The sequence below is a fragment of the Cydia strobilella genome, chromosome Z (genome assembly GCF_947568885.1).
Source record: "Cydia strobilella chromosome Z, ilCydStro3.1, whole genome shotgun sequence".
NCBI lineage: Eukaryota > Metazoa > Arthropoda > Insecta > Lepidoptera > Tortricidae > Cydia > Cydia strobilella.
Window position 1 is genome coordinate 42,791,185 of NC_086068.1, and position 22,799 is coordinate 42,813,983.

Consider the following 22,799-nt stretch of genomic DNA (forward strand, 5'->3'; position numbering starts at 1 on the left):
GTGTTATACGTGTAGGTGAGTACATTATAATACACTAGTCTCCCCCCCACCTTCGGCTTAACCCCTCCCCCTTTGAAAAGTGTCCCATTTTACAGATTTTCTCAATTTTCAGGAAAACGATGCAAGATACGATAAAATGGTCAGACTAAATTATTTATTAATAAATTTCCTACAAATAAGTACTTACATTCATTCTGATACGAGTTATAGTTTTCATGCTATGGTGCGCCAAAGTTAATTAAAAATCGGCCATTAACTAAAATGAAACGTTTAGTGCTCGGAAAATAATAATGTTTAAAATATAACCCAAGAAATGCGTTTAAATACTATATACTTATTATCTAAAGCACATCAGTGTCGTCACCATTATCTTCTAGACTTCTAGAGGTTTGTTGAAGCAACTAAGGCCCTGACAATATTTGCAAATGGTGGAGCCACGCAGCTTTGACACATCCACATCTCTTTCCGCAGCCTTTCTTGCAGCTACATGTTACTATTTTTAATATCGACTGTGGCTGGTGACTCCTTCCTTCCTCGCATTAATTGAACTTATTGGAAAGTACGCATTGAATGCTGACGAGCTGCAGCTGAAGAAGGTAGTTACTTTGAAATATCACCGTATTGTTCGTCAGACCAACGTATTTGATGAAGTGGACGTATCGTAATTCGTCAAGACAAATACGTTTGTCTGACGAACAATACGGTGATATTGCAAAGTTATCACCTTCTTCAGCTGCAACTCGTCAGCACTCAATGCTTACTTTCCATTAAGGTGGTTCGACTAGGTTACCCAAAGCTTAAACCCCGCTAGATGGCGTCACTTTCGCAAATTTTCAGGTTTTATTTTTTTGTGGAATAGTGTTGGTATCTGTATACTTAAAAGTATGTTTAGCGCACTCTTTAAATAAATATTGAACTATTATAATAAACATTGAATACTTCATTGTGCAAAAACCACCTTTAATGTCGACAGAGTGTTTCTGTCATGCTATTTCCTACTATTACTCACACATGCAAACAGTGTTTCCGTGATGCTTGTAGTAGACAATTTCATGCAGTGTAAGTATGCTGCAATAGCGTTGCGGTATGTTCGTGGAAATACGTGCAAGAGGATTCGGGTTCGAGACTGGTACGACAGGGGTACTTTTTTTTTGTTCTTTTTGTGTTATCTTATCTTTCTTATACCTTTTCTTCTTCGAATTCTTGTTTGATTCCGATATAACCGAAATATATTTCAGTGATATTATACTCTCCCTTTAAACTTTCGAAATATGCACGAAAAGTGCTATTTACGCACTAGGGCGAGAAAGTTGCACCATATGTACTGTAAAATACTTTTCCCCTCACTAGCTCGGAAAGCCGTCTTTTATCCTTTAAAACAAGCGGGGAAAAACACATTTTATCCACTAGTGGGGAAAGTAATTTGACCTTGAATGGAGCATGTTTAAATAGCTTGACAGATAACAAAACGTAAAACGCATATAATAATGGTTCGTTCGATATTAATTATCATTAAATAAATGGTTTGAGAATCTAATAAAAAATACCAAATTTAGCTTTATTTAATAATTTTAAGTCATAAACCTTAAAATTCCATAAGAAACGTTAGATTTTTTTTTTAATGATGTTAATGCACAAGTTGAGTCGATGCAATTTCAAAACGCATCGTTGACATTTCATACGTCAGAACAGAAATGTCAACATTGTCAACAATTTTTTTACTTGAAACCACTTCTCACCGACTCACGTAAAAATCAGAATTTCCAGTGTTTTCTGTTATAATATCGTACAAAAATAAGTGATTTCAGTGATGAAGATGATCTACTGTGAATGTTGCACTTTCCTCGCTATAGTGAGGGGAAAAGTTTTGTGTTACACACGGGTGCAAATGTATTTTACTTCTTGTGTGTTGAAACACTCGCTACGCTCAGGATTCTATTTTAGAACCACTCGCTTCGCTCGTGGTTCAACTATAGAATCCTTTCGCTTGCTCCTGTTTCAATTCCACACTCGCTGGTAAAATACAACTTTGCACCCTTGTATAACAAATAACTATTTTAGTACATATGGTGCAAATACGTGCATATGTCGAAAATGTAAAGGGCCATAATTATGTACTGTAAAACGTTGTACAATAATAAAGTAGTAATTGTAAAATAAAATTAAAACTTTTTTATATTTTTATTTTTTTTGGATTCAAGTACAGTGAGTAACAACATTGCATGGCCTTCTAATTATAACTATTATAGAAAACGGGATATTTATCATGTTTATTTATATTATTTATTTCTTGATATTTTGGCCGGTCTTGCAAGACCGGTCGTTGTGGAGATCCCTGGGGAGGCCTATGTCCAGCAGTGGATGTCTTGTTGGTGTAGATGGATTCACACAACAAATGAAATAACATTTTTTCATATTTGATATCTGTAGTTGTCCCTGTACCTGAAAGAGAAATAATATCATGATAGCACAATATCTCTAATGTTATAGGAAGAAAGATGATGCAACAATATGGATTCTAATAAAGTTATCACTTACTTACCTGGTAGTAATAATTGTGTTTTTCATTCATATACAAAATTCCATCATTTTCAACCCCAGGAAAGTTTCTATTTTATTGCAGTGAGGATGTCCTGATTTTTTCTGGCTAATGAAGGAAAACATTTTATTTCCAAGAATGCCTTCATTTGGCACAATACCTAAAAGAAACCTAGAGTTAGTGACACATTGACTATTTATTCGGCAACCAAAACAGTAATAATTACATTATATAGGTATTGTTCACTGCTTATTATCGTACCATTACGGAAGAAGAGAATTATTTTCTAAAAAGATCGGCACGAGAAAATTACAATGTACAATGAAGGAGTGAAACTGTACCTTACGAAACTTCACCATCATGAATCATCATCACCGCTTCAATAGAGTGAATTTTCCTGGATTTTCGCGGACCAGAATACCGATTATTTTTGTAACTTGATTTAGACGTTGCTATCATTTTCCATTTACACAAACAAATTGATAAGTCACAATAAACATGACCCTATGTGTCAGTGTCAACACTGTAAACAAAAAATGCACTAAACATGACGGCACTGCAAATCCTGCCAGGTCGGCCAGGCAACGTCGCCAACGTCATATAGCGGCAACGCCGCACGCAACGTATTTGTACACGACATTTGTGACACACACATACGTAAAATTGATGAAAAAATTACGTTGATTTATGTATGATTTCTGTATGAAACAAAGTTTTTCTATTAATTTAGCGCAAACGAATATTCGAAAGTAGATAAATGAGCAAATATTTGTGTAGTAATAGTGTGTAGTGCCTTAATTAAAGCAGATTTAATTTTGTATGAAAATCGAACCACCTTAAGTTCAATTATGGCGAGGAAACGCATTGAACCTAGAAAACTAGGGCTCGAAAAGAATGATAACTTTATGTCACCATTATATGATGATGATGATGATGTTCATGAGTCACCAGCACCACAGTCGATACTAAAAATAGTATCATGTAGCTGAAAGAAAGGCTGCGGAAAAAGATGTGGATGTGCCAAAGCTGCGTGGCTCCACGATCTGCAAATATTGTCAGGGCCTTAGTTGCTTCAACAAAACTCTAGAAGTCTAGAAAATAATGGTGACGACACTGATCTGCTTTAGATAATAAGCATAATGTATTTTATCTACGCACATATCGTTAGTGCTCTAAAATGCGTTCAGAAAGCGTAGGAAATGACCAGCATTATTACAACTGTGGTAGTAGGTAAAATCTGTACTTTAATCTTATTACATTATAGATTATTTAAGATTATGAGTATATAATCTAGTCTATAAATATTTTACAGGTAGCATGAGTAGCAATGCAGGACATTTCCCTACGGCTTCTTAACCCATTTTAGAGTACTCATGATGTAGTGTGTAGATAAAGTAGTGCATGCAACTGTACACGCTGACGCTCGTTTCATAAAACCACGCTTGTATTTTAAGGCCTCTCATTATGTATCAGTTGCACAAACTACTATAAATGCATTTCTTGTGTTACATTTTAAACATTATTGTTTCCTGAGTATTCAATGTCTCATTTATGTTAATGGCAGATTTTAAGGGGATCCCATGCCCCAATGACCTTCGATTTGAATCCCTTAGTTTTCTAATGTTTTTTGTAGCTTATCATATAAACAGCAACGGATTTTAGCAATATAGTATCCCATATTTACTTCAAAGTTCATTGTTTTCGAAATATTTGGCATCAAAGTTGAACAATTTTAGGTCAAAAAACTGGTTTTCTGGCCATAACTTTTGCGTTAATTAGTTTAAAATTAAAACCTTAGACAAATTTTTAGAGACGTCTAAGACGAACCCAAATATGTAGATTTCGTATAAGTAAGATCTTTCACAGCAATCGAGATACGAAAAAAGTGTTTGTTTAGACAATGCTTAAAACAATCATAAATAAATAAGTATTAATTTTTTTCACAATCCGGTAGACAAAAATGGAGATAAAAGATTGAAGAACCGATAGCCGCTTGTCTTATAATTCTATATGTAGTGCAAAAGTAGGAGATACGATTCAAATCTTGTCAAAAATCGATGAAAACCTCAGGTAGCCCCTTAAGTAAACTTTGGCGCACCATAGCTTGAAAACCATAACTCGTATCAAAATGAATGTAAGTACTTATTTGTAGGAAATTTATCAATAAATAATTCAGTCTTTAACCATTTTATCTTAGCTTGTATCGTTTTCCTGAAAATTAAGAAAATCTGTAAAATGGGACATTTTTCAAGGGGGGGAGGGGTGAAGCCGGAGGTGGGGGGGGGGGCGGGAGAGTGGTGCATTATAAGTTTCTCACCTACAGGTATAACACAGCAGCAGTAAAAGAAAATTATAAATTTTGCCGCGAAACAATCTAGAATGAATGTATTAGGTATTAACATGATAGAAATGCTGACACTGTCCAAACGGTACTTTTCGTGGATGGCTCTAAATTAAGGAGGGTGCCAAAACATTGGTCCACATCAACGAATATTTGACAAATAAATCTGTTGAAGTTAACAACTAATCTGCAAATAACTAGCTTGGACTGCTTAAACATACTGTAATCATGTCGTGCAAAGCAAAGTGTCTAGTGTCATCACAAACTCTGTGGAATGTCAAATCCTGAGTCTGGAATGAAATTCGGGTATATTATTATGATAAACTATAATTTTTGCAACTATTTCCAATATATGTATATTTCGCTCATTTCTTTTCATTTGAAATTTAAAGTGCCCCAATTTTGGCGTGTTTAACCTTTATAATGTGAGAAATATTCTTTTTTTTTTAATTTATTTATTGAGATACAAACTTTCTTAAAATAAAATAGATATCTTGAAATAAAGTCTTAAAATAGAGGACCCGCAGGATCGAGCAAACTGGAGAAAGGCAAGTAGGATAGCGGACCCTGGCAAAGGCGGGATAACGCTAGGTAGAAGAGGAAACAGTCTTAAAATAGACATATGAAATATTAATGAAATCAGCATATTAATTTTATTGTAATAGTTGATATATTGTGTGTATTTTTGAATTGTATAGATTGCTATAAGTTCTAACGCTGAGTAGCCTATTCTATTGCATATAACCTATAATATTGAAATGGATACCCCCTTGTGTAATGAGGGCTATCGCGCTTATTTTCGCCGCTAGCGGCGCTAGTGTAGATGGAGGTCTAAAAGTGCCAACTAAACTATATGCAAAATTGAACAGGTTGAAAAAAAGGCAAATTTAGACGTTAAAATACCTTTGGTAAATACAACGTATAGATTTTATAAAAATAATCATAGAAGAATTTTGAGATCTGTTTTTCTATACCACCATCAACAGTGGCGCCAACTGGTGAGCAGAAAAACGCTAGCCCTCATTGCCTCCTGATTAGTTCTCGTTTATTTACAGATACGACATTTTTATTGGTTCACTGGGCAAGGATGACTCTGGGCAACAGTTGTCTGTGACCTTCTTCAAAATAAAGGTAAGCACTAAACGTGGTAACGTAGTATTTTTAACCGACTTCAATTTCATAGAAGGAGGAGGTTCTGTATTCGGTTGTGACATTTTTTTTATTTTTATGTATGTTCACCGATTACTCCGAGACCCGTGGTCCGATTTGAGTAATTATTTTTTTGTTCGAAAGGAGCTACTTCCAAGTTGGTCCCATATTAATCTGGTTCTGATCTGATGATGGGATCCCTGAGGAATTAAGGGAACTCCTCAATTTTTAAAGGCACATGTATGGTGATTTGGGTGTTTTCATAAGCAACTTGAGCATTTTCTCTCGAAAACGACCAATTTGATGAAGTGGACCTGATGATGATGATTGGTTTGATGATAGTGATAATGATTTTTTTAATGTAGGATGTTCAGCGATTACTCCGACACCCGTGGTCCGACTTGAACAATTGTTTTTTCGTTTGAAAGGAACTACCTCCAAGGTGGTCCCACATTAATCTGGTGCTGTTCTGATGATGGGATCCATGAGGAATTGAGGGAACTCCTCAATTTTTGAATTTTTGGTGATTTGGGTGTTTTCTTAAGCAACTCGAGCATTTTCTCTCGAAAATCACCAATTTGATGAAGTGGAGCTGATGATGATGATTGTTTTGATGATACTGATTTCAGCGATTACTCCGGCACCCATGATCCGATTTGAGTAATTCTTTTTCTGTTTGAAAGAAGTTACATCCAAGGTGTTTTCGTAACATTTTTTGTTTTGATCTGATGATGGAATCCGTGAGGAATTGAGGGAACTCCTCAATTTTTAAAGGCATGTGTATGGTGATTTCAGTGTTTTCTAAAGTAACTCAAGCATTTCCTCCCAAAAACCACCAATTTGATGTAGTGCAACTGTAGCCTAACCACGAGTTTGACACTAAATATTCGCTAGCGTCTTCGTAACTTTGTACACTAATATTCCAGTACGAGTGAGATGCATAAACAGTAAGTTACGCACACGATAGCGAATATATCAATGTCAATCTCGTGGTAAGGCTACTGATGATGAAGACTACGGACGAAATGTGGAACTTCCCTCGTATGTGTATTATGATTTTTGATGTAGGTAGTGTTGGAAACAACCAAAGAGACTGAGAAGTGAGGGGTAGGTGTGAGAGGTGAAGGTAGCGGGTATTTGTATTTGGGGGGTTTGGGGGTTGAGGGGAGTCGAGTTGATGGGTCGGGGACTGAGGGGTTGGGAGTTAAGGGATTGTGGGTAAGGGTTAGGAGTTAAGGGGTCTGGGGTTGGTGGTTTAGGGTCGAGGGGTTCAGTGATCAGGGGTTGATGTGCTGTGAGGTTGAGTGATCGGGGGGTTTGAGGGATTGGGACAGTGGCGGGGCGGAGAATAGATTTAGTGACAGGAATGATTTCCCAGACGGACTAGGGGAAAATTCTGATTATTTAATAAAGTTTACGAATTTAGAGTTAAACATGATTATGTTTTTCATTCATGCGTCACGCTCTTAACAATGTCAAAACTAAAAATGGAAAAATAAAAACTTTTATAAAAAAAAAAGATAAACCGACTTCAAAAAGGATGAAATAAAATATGATCCTTTATAGGGTTCCTTGTTTAAGTATATGCGTTACCAACTGATATGTTTGAAGTCGGTGCCAAGCCAAGTAGTAACAATACCAGTCAAAAATAATGAGCTTTATGTATATAAATCCCATTACAACTGTACAAATATTATAAACGTGAAAGTAATTCTGTCTGCCTCTTTGTTACCTTTTCGTGGCTAAATAACTGAACCGCTTTAGCTGAAATTTGTCATGAAGGTTCCTTGAATTGTTTTATATTTTGAAATGTAGTCCTCTGGATAAGCGACAGAAAATAACTCAGCCCCAATCTCACACTTGCGTGCTATGGACTGTTCCAGAATTAGTAAGAAATGCTCTTTAAAAAATACGATGACAAATAAACGCATTAGATTTACACTTTATTTAAGATTTACACTAATGTGCCGACAAGCATGGTACGAACTGCGCCAAGAAGGTTCAACCGTGTGTCCTGTTCTGAGGTGTGTTCTTAAATACCTACAGAAAGTTCGTTTATTGTCGTCGTGTAACGCTGCGTCTTACATAGGCAAACAGTCGCGAACGCGAAGCGAAGCGAAGCGACACGGCGCGGCGCGGCCGGCCCAAGGCGTTCGCGTTCGCAAAGAGATCGCCCACGTAGGACACTTCTATAGGTGGTCAAAGGATTAATTACGGCGCCGTGCCGCGCCGCTTAGCGTTCGCGTGTTGTTCACCTACGTAGTACGCTGCGTTAGGCAATCCAACGTACATACTTATATAGCCGCAGCCTTTATCGAATTGCACCAAAATCACTATGAATATATGGTTCAAAATTTGGCTTGGCACCGACTTCAAACATATCAGTTGGTAACGCATATACTTAAACATAGAACCCTAAAAAGGATCATATATTTTTTCATTCTTTTTGAAGTCGGTTTATCTTTTTTTTATAAAAGTTTTTATATACTTGTGTACTGTACGAGTAAACTATTCATGTGAAAAGTTGTATTCTTATGTGCAACACGAGACCAATATTACTGTGCATCACGTGCTTTCCCATTCCCATTTAGGCCTTGTATACTAATTAATTAGTGTTTATTCCGAGTTCATATATTTGCCACTAATAAGTAGCAAATGTATGAACTCGCACTAAACACTAATCAATGTGTAAACAGGCCCTTAGAATGTCTTCCTTGAGTTATTCCTGTCGGGTTCAGTTCGCAGCGGAGCGAGCGGAACTGCGCGAGCGCGGAGCGGCGCTTGACGCGGACATCAGGCGGCAGGAGCGCGACATATCCGCGCTGGAGGCAACGCTGCGCGTCGTGTACGCCGCGCACACACACTTCCTGCACCGCGTCTCGCCGCTCGCGCGCGATAGTCAGTAATTCAGTACTGTCACACTAGTAGTTACTGTCGTGTCGACATCGGGCGGCAGGAGCACGACATATCCGCGCTGGAGGCCACGCTGCGCGTCGTGTACGCCGCGCACACACACTTCCTGCACCGCGTCTCGCCGCTCGCGCGCGATAGTCAGTAATTCAGTACTGTCGCACTAGTAGTTACTGTCGTGTCGACATCGGGCGGCAGGAGCACGACATATCCGCGCTGGAGGCCATGCTGCGCGTCGTGTACGCCGCGCACACACACTTCCTGCACCGTGTCTCGCCGCTCGCGCGCGATAGTCAGTAATTCAGTACTGTCGCACTAGTAGTTACTGTCGTGTCGACATCGGGCGGCAGAAGCGCGACATATCCGCGCTGGAGGCCATGCTGCGCGTCATGTACGCCGCGCACACACACTTCCTGCACCGCGTCTCGCCGCTCGCGTGCGATAGGCAGTAATTCAGTACTGTCGCACTAGTTAGTTTTGCTGGGCATTTTCCGCAACTCGACATCCAATGTGCCTATTTTGCGTGAAACGAGGTAGCGCTACTCTAACCACCCCAGCTCCTCTATTGTCGCACTAGTAGTTACTGTCGTGTCGACATCGGGCGGCAGAAGCGCGACATATCCGCGGTGGAGGCCACGCTGCGCGTTTATCAAACATATCTATACGTGCATTTTAACAACTTTATCTGATATTTCTGATGACGACTGTACCAAAACCACATGTAAGGTAGGACCAAGCTAATTGTGGCATTTGCAATTACAAAGTGTGACAATGTCTTCATAGTAAATATGACGTTTATACTGGCACTCACCACAAATTGATCGCCTTATGTAAGAGAAGTTCTACGTGCCATCTGTGGCACCTGGCTCAATTACTTTTTTAGTATGAGTTACGGTTATACGAATCATTAACTTTTTCAATTTACCGAGAAACTGCCAGTTTTCTGAACGTTTTTGACACACCTATGCTACAGATTCTACATTGCCTATGAACTTTTGTCTCTCTTTACCACACCCCTAGAAAAATTTAATATAAAATATTTATATAAGGTCAATTGCCAGCGTACCTAAAGTTATATTTGTTACACAGCACCAGAAATCCAAGAGCTGGAGGAGGTCACGAAGAAGTACTACCAGGTGCGCGACGAGCTGAAACACTTGTACAATGAGACCGCGTCCACGGAGCTGCGCGTGCAAGACGCGAGCGCGCGCGCCACCGCGCTGCACGACAAGTGCAAGCAGCTGGAGCAACGGCAGTGAGTTATCCTCACTGACTGTGACTACACACTGCATACTGCACACTTCACATTACAATTACACAGGCACCGCATTATGAAGCTTTTACTAGTTTTTGGCAAACATTTCATTTTTGGTACAAGTTTTTATCGCTGACTGTACTTTTCTTGCAACTAATACTTATCAAGATAATTCTAAAAACCCCAAACAACTAGTTTGCGTTGTTTTATCAGTTTATCACAGCACAGAGTTCGCATGGCCACCTCCTCCCCATGGTCTCCGTACTCGTAATCAGATCAGCTCCATGTCATCATAATGTCATGCACTTTACATATGTATGTACCTATATGCAAAAGTTCAGCTCAGTCGCAAAGCGGGAAGTGGGTCAAATGTTGCTTCCAAGATTTGGAACATAGATACTAACTAAGTAACATACCTTCATACATACTAACAGGGTAAGTTAAATAAAAGCTTCTAATAGAGCACGAGATCACCACACATATTTAGGTACAATTTTACTCTTAAAATGCTACGATTTGAGCAGCAGAACAAATTTTTATTCTACAACATTTTATACTATACTAGCCCAGAAACGACACGAAACGCTATCTGTCTCTGTCGTACTAATATGGAAGAGTGATAGAGAGACAATAGCGTTCCTTTTTTGCACACGATTATCATCCTGGATATGCTCCCATGTACCTACACCCCTAAAGCTTAAGTATTGCAAATATATTTAATTTACACGAGTACTGATCGCTGGTCGTAATTGTGGGCGCAACTGAAATGAGCGGTTTTGCTATTATACTAAATGTGTACGGGAGCGCTTAGTTATGTGTGGTGACCTCGATTATCTTACGAGTATTTGCTCCGCGTAGTAGTTGGGTGGTCGGATCTACCGCGAAAATCGATATTTCCATTTTTGATTTTCGCAGTAGACATTTAGGATTTAATCGTCAAAATGCCTAGTCACAAGGACATAGCCGACGCAATAGGAGTTACGCTCTCATTTTAAGGGGATCCCATGCCCCAATGACCTTCGATCTGAATCCCTTAGTTTTCTTATGTTTTTTGTAGCTTATCATATTAACAGCAACAGTTTCAAGCAGTATAGTATCCCATATTTACTTCGAAGTTCATTGTTTTCGAGATATTTGGCATCAAAGTTGAATAATTTTTGGTCATAAAACTGGTTTTCTGGCCATAACTTTTGTGTTAATCAGTTTAAAATTAAAACCTTAGACAAATTTTTAGAGACGTCAAAGACGAACCCAAATATGTAGATTTCGTATATGTAAGATCTTTCACAGCAATCGAGATACGAAAAAAGTGTTTTTTTAGACAGTGTTTAAAAAAATCTTAAATAAATAAGTATTAATTTCTTTCAAAATCCGGTAGACAAAAATGGAGATAAAAGATTGAAGAACCGACAGCCGTTTGTCTTATTATTCTATATGTAGAGCAAAAGTAGGAGATACGATTCAAAACTTGTCAAAAATCGATGAAAACCTCGGGTAGCCCCTTAAAACGACTTGCTGAAACAACATAAAACTTGGCATGAACATTAAAGTAACATAGATCTATGGCTGGTATAGTTTTTGTTGTATTTATGACGGTATCTTATGACCCTTAAGACAGTGCAAGAAAGTTGTGCGAGTGAGCGGGTGCTACGCGAGAGCAAGTGTTTTATGTAGAGGTATAGAGCTTCAATAGCACCCATTTGCGATTTTAAATTCTTGAAACTTATACTATGAGAAACGAGCACCTTTAAAAATAATTCTAATTTAAACCTAGTCTTTTTTTAGTATTTATAATAATGATGTTCATTAGGGCCGAGTGTGAGAATGAATTGGACAACTTGAAGGATAGAATGTGTAAGCATGAAGGGCGCTTACAGAACGCACTGGATGTAGTCAAGAATAACGCTAAGCGCGCGAACAAGATTTTTGACAACCTCGACGACTGGCGCTTATTCCAAGTGGGTTTTTATCTTACACTGGTTTTATAATAACAAATTCTAATTTTTAGCTAAATTAAAGTTTGTATTACTTGTACTTATATTTATATTTCGTGCTGAACAGAAATTTTAATAGATACAATTACAGTTTTACCATGGTTCATTCTTGCTGCAACCGTCGACAATGTTAATAAACAACGGGTAAGGCAACAAATGCCCAAAAAAGTTAGAGGGAAATGCTTGGAACACCATTTTTGACTTTGTAACTTTGTTTGACTAGTTAGGTGAACATATCAAAAGTCCCCGGCCGTAGCCCTTGAGAGGGGTTTGTAAGTACTCACTATGTGTACGTAATGGTGCATATTTGTATTTCATGATTAATACTTAATGTCAAATGCTTAATGTTCGCTGATGATTTGAAACTGTGTCTGGATATAAAATGTCTAGCGGACTGCGAATTTTTACAGCATGACATCGATGCAGTTGTCAAATGGAGTGTGGAAAATATACTTGTCTTTAATACTTCTAAGTGCAAAGTGATTACTTTTACTAGAGCAAAACATCCTCAATAATACCGAGCAGCAGAGAGTACATTTTTGGAGTTGCAGGTGTACATAGGCTACGGAGACTGCTTAACATCAGACGGGCCGTACGCTTGTTTGCCACCGACATAGTATAAAAAAAACGAGACCTTGGACTGACTATAGACACTCTACTCGACTTTCGACAACACATGACCATGACGTGCAAAAAATCATGTAAAGCTCTAGGTTTTATTATGAGAATCGCCTCCCAATTTGTAAGCAACAGAATTGCCCTGACCCTGACACTGTATTATGCATACGTTCGGAGCCGATTGGAGTACGCTGCCGTCGTGTGGGATCCGCACGAGGCGAAGTACACGATCATGCTTGAGCGAGTTCAACGTAAATTTGCCAGATACATAAACGGACGCATGGATACTATCCGTATATCTTCCCGCTTTGTCCTGAGAATGGTCGGCCTTGAGACCCTGAAGTTCAGACGCAAACTACTTTTAGTTGTCCATTACCATTCCCTGGTCCATGGCGGGATGTAAAATGAACTTATTTCATGTTTCCCGTGTAAGTGACTTGGTTTTGTACTGTAGACTTATATGTGTGAAATAAACGCCATTGAAATATACGTTGACATGGCATGGTGAGAAATTGAAAGATTCAGTGGTCGTAAAACTTCAGATTTCACGCTCAACACTGAAATTGCTTTAATATTTGAAGGAAAATAGATAAAATAGTACCGTAATATAAGTATACATATTATTGAAGGGAATTTAATGCTGTACAACTTTTATGCCGGCATTTATTTTTTGGGTGCATGGTTGAAGAGTTACCCGGTCAAACAGAGCAAAAAATGTGAAGCAAAAATAATTTTCCAAAATTACAGACTCAAGAGCGGATATCTCGAAACCTATACAAGATATTGAAAAACTTGACTGAATAAAACTTTTAAGTAGCAAATGTAATCAGCTTTCATTTTGCTAGATATGGTTAAGTAAAAAACCGAAAAATGGGACCTTCAAACAATCCCCTCCCTCCGGCTCAAGGGCTACGGCCGGGAACTTTTGATATGTTCACCTAACTAGTTCAAGGAAAATTACGAAGTCAAAAATTGTGTTCCAAGCATTTCCTATAGATAAGTGTGTTGCTGTTATAACCTTACTTAAAATTGGATCCTTTATTTAGAGCTGTTGGACCCAATTTAAACTATGGGTATTAGTCACGATATTCGCAATAATGAATGTGTTTCAAATATGGTACAAGTACCTACTAGGTACTATAACACAAAATATAGAATTGGAAGTTGGATGGTCCGTATTTTGTACAGTTAGCTCTCTGGATCCGCGACTACTCGGAGGCGGCGAGCGGCGCGCTGGAGGCGCTTGCGGAAACGTGTATGGGCGCGGCGGCCGTGTACTCACACTTGGCTGCGCTGGTGGCCTCCTCGGACCTGAAGCGCTATGTGACGCGCCACCAGCGCCGGCTGCATCTCCTCGTGGAACGGTACCACAGTAGACGTTACTAGCCGCACTCGTGCTTCGATAAATTGTCCATCCTAAACGAAGGTCTAACTGGAAACCGGTTCAGGTTATCGTATGGTTTAACTGTCAACGATGTAAAATTTAAATGCAAACGATGTTAAATTTAAGATGGAGAAAACACGTACTGCATGTCCTTGAGTTAGTCAAAGGCGCCTAGCCTTTCAAAGATTGCACTTAATCGAGAATTAGGGACGGGTACCGGGCACCGCCGTGGCCGGGTGGCCGTAGCCGCGAAACCTGAAAACGTCGGTTCGTTTCCGGCTTCGGCCACTGGACTCTGGAAGGCTTTGTTACTTTATCTTTAGTATATCATATCAATTTCAGTTTATAATTTGTATACTAGTGTAACTATTTAAAAACATAGATCAAAATATTTAATGAAGTAATTATATTTTTATTTCACATGCTCTGAAAGAGGGTCAATGTTGTTCTAAAAACTGTGCCGAAAGTGATACGTTTCTGCACTAGAGGATTTTACTTTCCAAGTCCGGTATTTTTCATTTTTTACGATAACCAATTGAAATTCGGTTTTAAATGGATTTGTTATACAATTTCCATTCTTATATTTAACTCCCCATTCCACAAATAACCATACTTTTACCTAAATGGTTAATTGAAAGTACCCTGAAATGCTATAAAAATTATACACTTAGAAAAGTAAAAAAAAACACGTATTTTACTTTCCTCGTATTCGCAATACCGTCTTTGCCATAAGGGCACACGGGGCCCGTGCCCAGGGCCCCTTTCCTCAGGGGGCCCCGATCCTCAGGGGGCCGCGAAGGGCAGACAGTAACAGTGAGCAACCGAGTCGGCAGGGTCGGGTCGGTGGTTAAATTAATTCGCTTTCTCTACATTCCAAAAGGGCCCCAAATGCTTGAGTGCCCAAGGGCCCCAGCATAGTTTGACGGCCCTGCGTATTCGAAATGAAAAGTAGTGTTTAACTCGGGTGAAAGGCATCTTTTTAGCCTCAGGCTATTGGCGCTCTCGCTGCGTATGAGCGCCAAACTACCTCGACAGAAATGAGTGCCTTTCATCCCTTGCTTAACAATCTACTACCTATTTCACTTCTCATGCTCGTAAAGTTCGACTTTAAGTCGTGCGTAGACGACATAAAGTTGATTATTATGTTCTAGAGCATAAAGTAGAATCATCTATTACGACCTTTATTGACTGAGCAATAAAGTCCAAAATCTGCCATACAAACTGCCAGCCCTGCCGGCGCACCCCCGACCGGCGTGACACGCGCTCCCGACCGGCCCGAGTGCAATTTTCTTTAGTCTTGAATAGTAATAGCCTTTTCACTTCTCATGCTCTTAAAGTTCGACTATGTCGTGCGTAGACGACGTAAAGTTGCTTATTATGTTCTAGAGCATAAAGTAAAATCATCTATTACGACCCTTATTGACTTAGCAATAAAGTTCAAAATCTGCCATACAAACTGCCTGCCCTGTCGGGGCGCCCCCGACCGGCGCGCTCCCGACCGGCGCGCTCCCTATAGGCGCGCTCCCGACCGGCGTGCCCCGCGCCCCCGACACAACCTATAGTCGACACGACACTATTTGACATTTGGGGACCTCGAGGAATCGCAGCCATCTAGGAAAATGTAGGATGGTACCATCCTGGAGAAATTTGCGTTTTACTCTAAATATACGTTCTTTATAAAAATATGGTGTAAGGCAACATTAAAGCTTATTAAATTCTACACAAAAAAGTCCAGATATCTTTGCGGAAAAAATACATCTTGTTATAGAAAATAATAGCTGAATCCAGATTTAGCGCTTATACCCTTTCAGGGGATATTCTCTTAACATGAAACCTGGAGGAATATGAATTCCACTTTTGTCTATACATTTGTACACGTTCTACCCCAAAATCAACATTTTACTCGACTGCGACTTAAACAGAAAGTAGGGTTATGGGTTTAAATACTGAAAATTAGTACACCTTGTAGGTCAGGATACTGGACGGATTTTTAAAAATGACATATCGGTAGATTCCTCTTGCCCTTCACAACCTGTTTACACTTGTTTTATTAAAGAAAAATCAATACAGCCGCCTTGAGAGGACGCCGAATATTAAATCATATTGTTTCTAGCGCCTAAACTATTGAGTGGATTTCATTAAAATAGACATCAGTAGATCCATAATTGGTACACGAGTGCTATGCAATACAAATTTATTAAAATAAATAGAGGAAAAATGTTTAGGACTTAAAAATGTGACTGCAATAACAGATTTTAGGTCTTAAATGGGGTTTAAACAATAATGACAGTAATGAAATTTGACACCTACGATTTCAGGGATCCCTGTTTGCGTATCATAAAATTGGAGCTTCGGGGACCACGGGGATCAAACGCCATCTTGAAAAGTATAAGTCTTTTTTGGTTTTTCTCGGAATATCTGGGTTTAATGTGAACACTGTGTATGGCGAAACGAAAGCTTATTAAATTTCACACTAAAAAGTTATACAAAACCATGTCCCAAAAACGAAGCCTTTCTAGAAATAGGGCTTACAAGTTAGAAGGGAAGCTTACAAGTTTCCACACATTTTTTTTTCGTGGTTGAGTAGATAATGTTTTTGTGTTCCAAAAATTGGTAATAAAAATTATACAAGTATTTTTTTTGACCCGTCATATAATAACATTTTAGTAGGAGATGATTAAGTATAACCTTTTGACTTTTGAGCCATATTTCTAGAAGAAAGCTCCGTTTTAGGGACATGGTGTTTTATACCTTTTTTGTGTAGAACTTAATAAGCCTTTGTTTCGCCATACACAGTATTCACATTAAACCCAGATATTCCGACAAAAACAGAAAAACCAAAAAGACATACTTTTCAAGATGGCGTTTGATCCCCGTGGTCCCCGAAGCTCCAATTTTATGATTGTTTAAACCCCATTTAAGACCTAAAATCTGTTTTCGCAGTCACATTTTTAAGTCCTAAACATTTTTCCTCCATTTATTTTAGTCAATTTGTATTGCATAGCACTCGTGTACCAATTATGGATATACTGATGTCTATTTCATTGAAATCCACTCAATAGTTTAGGCGCTAGAAGTAAAAATATGATTTAATATTCGGCGTTCTCTCAGAGCGGCTGTATTGATTTTTCTTTAATAAAACAAGTGTAAGCAGGTTGTGAAGGCCAAGAGGAATCTACCGATATGTCATTTTCAAAAATCCGTCCAGTATCCTGAGCTTGGGTCTATCAGGGTGTACTGATTTTCAGTATTTAAACCCATAACCCTACTTTCTGTTTAAGTCGCAGTCGAGTAAAATGTTGATATTGGGGTAGAACGTGTACAAATGTATAGACAAAAGTGGAATTCATATTCCTCCAAGTTTCATATTAAGAGAATATCCGCTGAAAGGGTATAAGCGCTAAATCTGGATTCAGCTATTATTTTCTATAACAAGATGTATTTTTTCCGCAAAGTTATCTAGGACTTTTTTGTGTAGAATTTAATAAGGTTTAATGTTGCCTTACACCATATTTTCATAGAGAACGTATATTTAGAGTAAAACGCAAATTTCTCCAGGATGGTACACATTTTCCAAGATGGCTGTGATTCCTCGAGGTCCCCAAATGTCGAATAGTGTGGACATGAAAAAGAGACCTTTAATTAACATACATACCAAATTTCATAACTTTGGAAGGATTTCGAGGTTAGACTTAATTCGATTGTGCTACTAGTACACTTTACTTTAGTCTTGAATAAATACAGTAAAATAACCTAAAATATTGGATTGGATATTTTTGTATAATTTACTCACACTTGAAGTGAAAAGCAGTGTATAATAGGCATAAATGTTTATTTTTATCCTCGACTATATTGGTCCTCGCTGCGCTCGAACCAATAAATTGCCTCGGATAAAAATGGATTGCTTTATGCCCTTGTTATACAATCTACTATTTCACTTCTCATGCTCGTAAAGTTCGACTTTAAGTCGTGCGTAGACGACATAAAGTTGCTTATTATGTTCTTGACTTAGCAATAAAGTCCAATATCTGCTACTGCCATACAAACTGCCAGCCCTGAAGGCGCGCGCCCGACCGGCGCTGTCCCGCCCGGCGTGCTCCGCGCCCCGGACCGGCCCAAGTACAATTTTCTTTTGTCTTGAATAAATACGGTACGGTAAAATAACCTAAAATATTGGATATTTTTGTATATTTTACAATCGAAGTGAAAAGCAGTGGCATAAATAAATGAACTGCGCTCGAACCAATAAATTGACTCGGATAAAAAATGGATCGCTTTATGCCCTTGTTGTACAATCTACCTATACTATTTTTCATGTTTTTTTACAATTATACTAAATTACAATTTTATACATATTATTATGTATGTATTTAATTGCATGTCGCGTGTGCGGAAAGGGCCTACCCCAGTTGTTCCCATTCTTTCCTATTCTGCGCTGTTCTCCACCAGTATCTGTCGAAGTTCCTTAGATCATCTTTCCATCTTTTATCTGGTCTTTTTTGTTTTCTCGGTGTGCCTATTAGTGACTTTTCTGTGACAAGTTTAGTCCTAAAATATTAAATTTAGTCATAAAATTACCTTAAATATTGGATATTTTTTAACCGCCGTCAAAAAAAGGAGTTTCTCAGTTTGTTAATCGAAGTGAAAAGCCGAGTGTATAACTCAGGCATAAATGTCCATTTTTATCCACTATATTCGTCCTCACTGCGCTCGGACCGACCTTGTTGTACAATCTACCTATTTATTTATTTAAACTTTGCACAATACATAAAGAGTACAAATGGCGGACTTAATGCCAGAAGGCATTCTCTACCAGTCAACAATCTACTAGGTATTGTTCCCTGTTTCCTAGTTGATGTAAAGTTTGATTTACGCTGTTAATCTTCTTTTAAATGTAACATAACCAACAATATTTTATTTACGAATACTTATTGTTTCAACATTATGTCTTGCATCCAAACCAATGATGACTAACCCTTCACCCATGACTAACTCTTTACCAGGCTAAGGGATATATATTTCCCACATACGGCACTTCAAACATGTGTTCTATTTTCGATGAGTAATACTGACATTCGAGTGTCATTTTTAAAATGTCAGCCTGGTAAAGCGTTAATAAATTTGTTAAATGGGTTTTGTTTTGTGACAGTTTGCAAGCTGATTCGCATATTGGAGTACCCGGTGACGATGAAGGTAATGGACATATGCTTTCAATATACAGGGTGATCAATCCAAATGGGTCAGTATGGAGAAGTCAGAAACTATGAGAGATAGCGAAATCTGTTCTTAGGAACCATGGCGTCGATTTTAGATTTAATAATAATGACAAACAAACATTTTTTAAACTCTCATACATAACCGGGAAACGAACCTGGTCAATATTCTTTATGTAATCGCGTGTACTGTCCGCGCGTCAACTCCGTGCATTCGGAGGTCGAGGAAGTGGGGGGTGTGCGCCGCGCCCGTACGTACAAAATGACACCACTCTGTCATGACGCCCAACATTCCTAACATTCCTCAGCCGCGCACGGAATTCGCGCGCGGACAGTAGTATTTGTTTGTATAATTGATCCTGAAATTTGTAAAAACTAGTGCCCACGTCAATTATTGGGATTGGTTGCCAAGCGGACCCCAGGCTCCCATGAGCCGAGGCAAAATGCCGGGACAACGCGAGGAAAATTATAATGGCATTCATTTTTTTCTAATTTTTATTCAAATTTCAGGATCAATTATACAAACAAATACTCACGCGATTACAATAAAGAATATTGACCAGGTTCGATTCCCGGTGATGTATGAAAATTTAAGAAAAAGTTTGAATGTCATTATTATTAAATCTAAAATCGACACCATGGTTCCTAAGAACAGATTTCGCTATCTCTCATAGTTTCTGACTTCTCCCTACTGACCCATTTGGATTGATCACCCTGTATATATTATTTATGTATATATCGTCGTAAATTTGTAATGTATTGGATATTTCCAAAATTTGATGTCCTCCAAATTTGTGGAAAATGTAGTCGATAATTTATATTTCGCTCTTATATTAACATACAGCTACACAGCACATTGCTGAGTAGGCAGGTATGGGCCTCTTTATAATAAAATTACCCTACTGTCCTCGATCTTGTGCTAACCACATCCACTGCTAACTTGCTCAACAGTGAACTACCGCCAAATAAGTAGTCTTTTATTAATCCTCCTAGTAGTCCTAGTTGTCCCCTGTAAGACGTTGGTGTCCTGTTGCGTAGTGCGCTCTGTACAGCGGCACATTATTATGGGAAGATAGCGACATTTTTATAGGACGTTGCTGACCAAAACACAAGAAAATTAATTTTGTCCCCAGAGTCAGTGTTTTCTTCGTCGGTGTCATCGATGCGGAGCGGGATGAGTATTACGAGCGGCACCACCAAGCGAATGGCCGCGTTCCGCAAGACCCTTGCCACCAAGGTTCAGGAGCCCACCGTAAGTTCCACTCCTAACGCCTCTGCCACGAAACGGACCCTCCGAGCGTGGCCGACCGCGGCCGACCGCCAGCGCCAGACATTGGCTTAAACAATTGTATGGCAGTCGGCGCTCATCGTCTTACACGCTCGGAGGGTCGGAGGCCTGGCCCTCGGGTAACAGTGGCGACACACACGTCACGGTTGCGGTACTGGCCCATGTTACCTTTTGAGCATTATTAGTCATATCCGAAAAAATACTGTATGTTCGTATCGTAATAATCGTAATGTGTTAATGCTATGTTACAATTTTACTATATATTATTTAACATGATTAACATAATTTTAATTTTCGGTTGATTGCAGTTGGTCGAAAACCTTCCAGAATCAGGTACTTTATTAATAAATAAAGATAATTGTAAAGTTATTAAGGCAGAATCCATCTAAGGCACACACGAAGCAGAATGCCAGATTGTTTGGCGTCACCATGTTAAATGTTAATCGACCGATAGCCGGGGTCAGATAACTAAGCAACAGGTATCTTGTATGTAAATAAAGCGTATTTTTAGAAAAAAAAAAGCAACAGGTTGTAGTAGTAGTAATCACTTTACAGTGTGTAAATCTAATACGGGCGATAAATTAAATCAGATACAGAATTTATTCGTCTAATCATTAATTAAGAAGTTTTTTTAATTTACGCTTAATTATGACCCCGTACTTATATTTTTTTAAATTTACCGAGCAGCAATGTACTGCAAACATTAAGAAACATAAGATGTCATGACATTACAAGATACGAGCTTTTTAATAGTAACTGCCAACAAGCATTGACAGTTACTTTAAAACGCTCGTATCTCGAAACTTGTGTGGTGTATTACATTGCGGGCCGAGTTATTTTGTATGGATAAAATTTTAATTGCAATTCTAAGTAAAAGTTATTTAATTACATTTCTTTGTCCTATACTAACCACCGTTAAGAGATTCGCCCGTATTAGATTTACACACTGTATAGCACAATCGGATTAGGACTCACCTCGAAATCTCTGGAGCAGTCCTGAAATTTGGTACGTATGTTAATAAAAGGTCTCTTTTTCATGTCCTCACTATTTGTCATTTGGGGACCTCGAGGAACCGCCGCCAGGCCGCCATCTTGGAAAATGTATAGTATCTTAGAGAAATTTGCATTTTACTCGGAATGTAAGATCTGAATACAATATGATGTAAGACAACATTAAAGCCGATTAAATTCTACACAAAAAAGTCTTGAAATTTTTGCGGAAAAAATACATGTTCTTGGAGAAAATACTTGGAGAAAATCTAATCCAGATTTAGCGCCTACACTTCTTAATAGGAAACTTGGAGGAATATGAATCCCACTTTTGTCTATTCATTTGTACACGATCTACCCCAATATCAACATTTTACTCGACTGCGACTTAACCAGAAAGTAGGGTTATGGGTTTCGGTACTGATAATGCAATACACCCTGCGAGTTGTACGTGCGAACTGCAACTCTTACCGTGGTATTTCACTTCTCTCAGTTCCTGGAAAAGTCTTTGCCAGAGTTCTCTTAAACCGCCTTGTGAAGCTTTCTGAAGAGATTCTGCCGGAAACACAGTTTGGCTTCCGTCCTAATAGGGGTACCTGTGAAGCCATCTTCTCATTGCGTCAACTGCAGGAAAAAAGCAGTGAACAGGGACAAAGTCTTTACTTTTGTTGACCTTGAGAAGGCGTTCGACAGTGTCCCCCGTGAAGCTCTGTGGATGCTGCTAATCGGAGCCGCAGCTGCGGCATTTGGTAAGCTTGATGCAAGGGTCTTTCGCTCACATGACTTGACATTGGCGACAAAGATCTCCATATATATGGCTGTTGTGCTTCCTAACATCTTGTACTCTTCTGAAACGTGGACCGTATACCGTCGTCACATCCGCACACTAGACCGATTCCACCTACAATGTCTTCGCAAAATCTTAAAGATCAGCTGGTCCGATCGCGTTCGGAACACCGAAGTTTTGCGAAGAGCCAAAGTGGGTGGGATCGAAGTTTATATTATGCGACGACAACTTCGTTGGGGCGGCCACGTTTCAAGGATGGCAGAGGGTCGGGTGGCTAGGCGCATCTTTTACTCGGAGCTGGAGGAGGGCGAGCGAAAGCACGGCGGACAAC

The 22,799-nt window shown here is 39.0% G+C and overlaps 1 protein-coding gene across 1 annotated transcript in view; it reads left to right on the forward strand.

Moving 5' to 3' along the window:
• LOC134754968 (coiled-coil domain-containing protein 39) overlaps nucleotides 1–22,799 on the forward strand; it is an 82,612-nt gene that overhangs the window by 55,697 nt on the left and 4,116 nt on the right. The window contains exons 16-23 of the mRNA XM_063691463.1: nucleotides 5,936–6,011; nucleotides 8,768–8,927; nucleotides 10,029–10,194; nucleotides 12,005–12,152; nucleotides 13,995–14,170; nucleotides 19,340–19,383; nucleotides 20,537–20,655; nucleotides 21,000–21,024. Of these exons, the coding sequence (XP_063547533.1) occupies nucleotides 5,936–6,011; nucleotides 8,768–8,927; nucleotides 10,029–10,194; nucleotides 12,005–12,152; nucleotides 13,995–14,170; nucleotides 19,340–19,383; nucleotides 20,537–20,655; nucleotides 21,000–21,024 (914 nt within the window). The remainder of the gene's footprint in view (nucleotides 1–5,935; nucleotides 6,012–8,767; nucleotides 8,928–10,028; nucleotides 10,195–12,004; nucleotides 12,153–13,994; nucleotides 14,171–19,339; nucleotides 19,384–20,536; nucleotides 20,656–20,999; nucleotides 21,025–22,799) is intronic.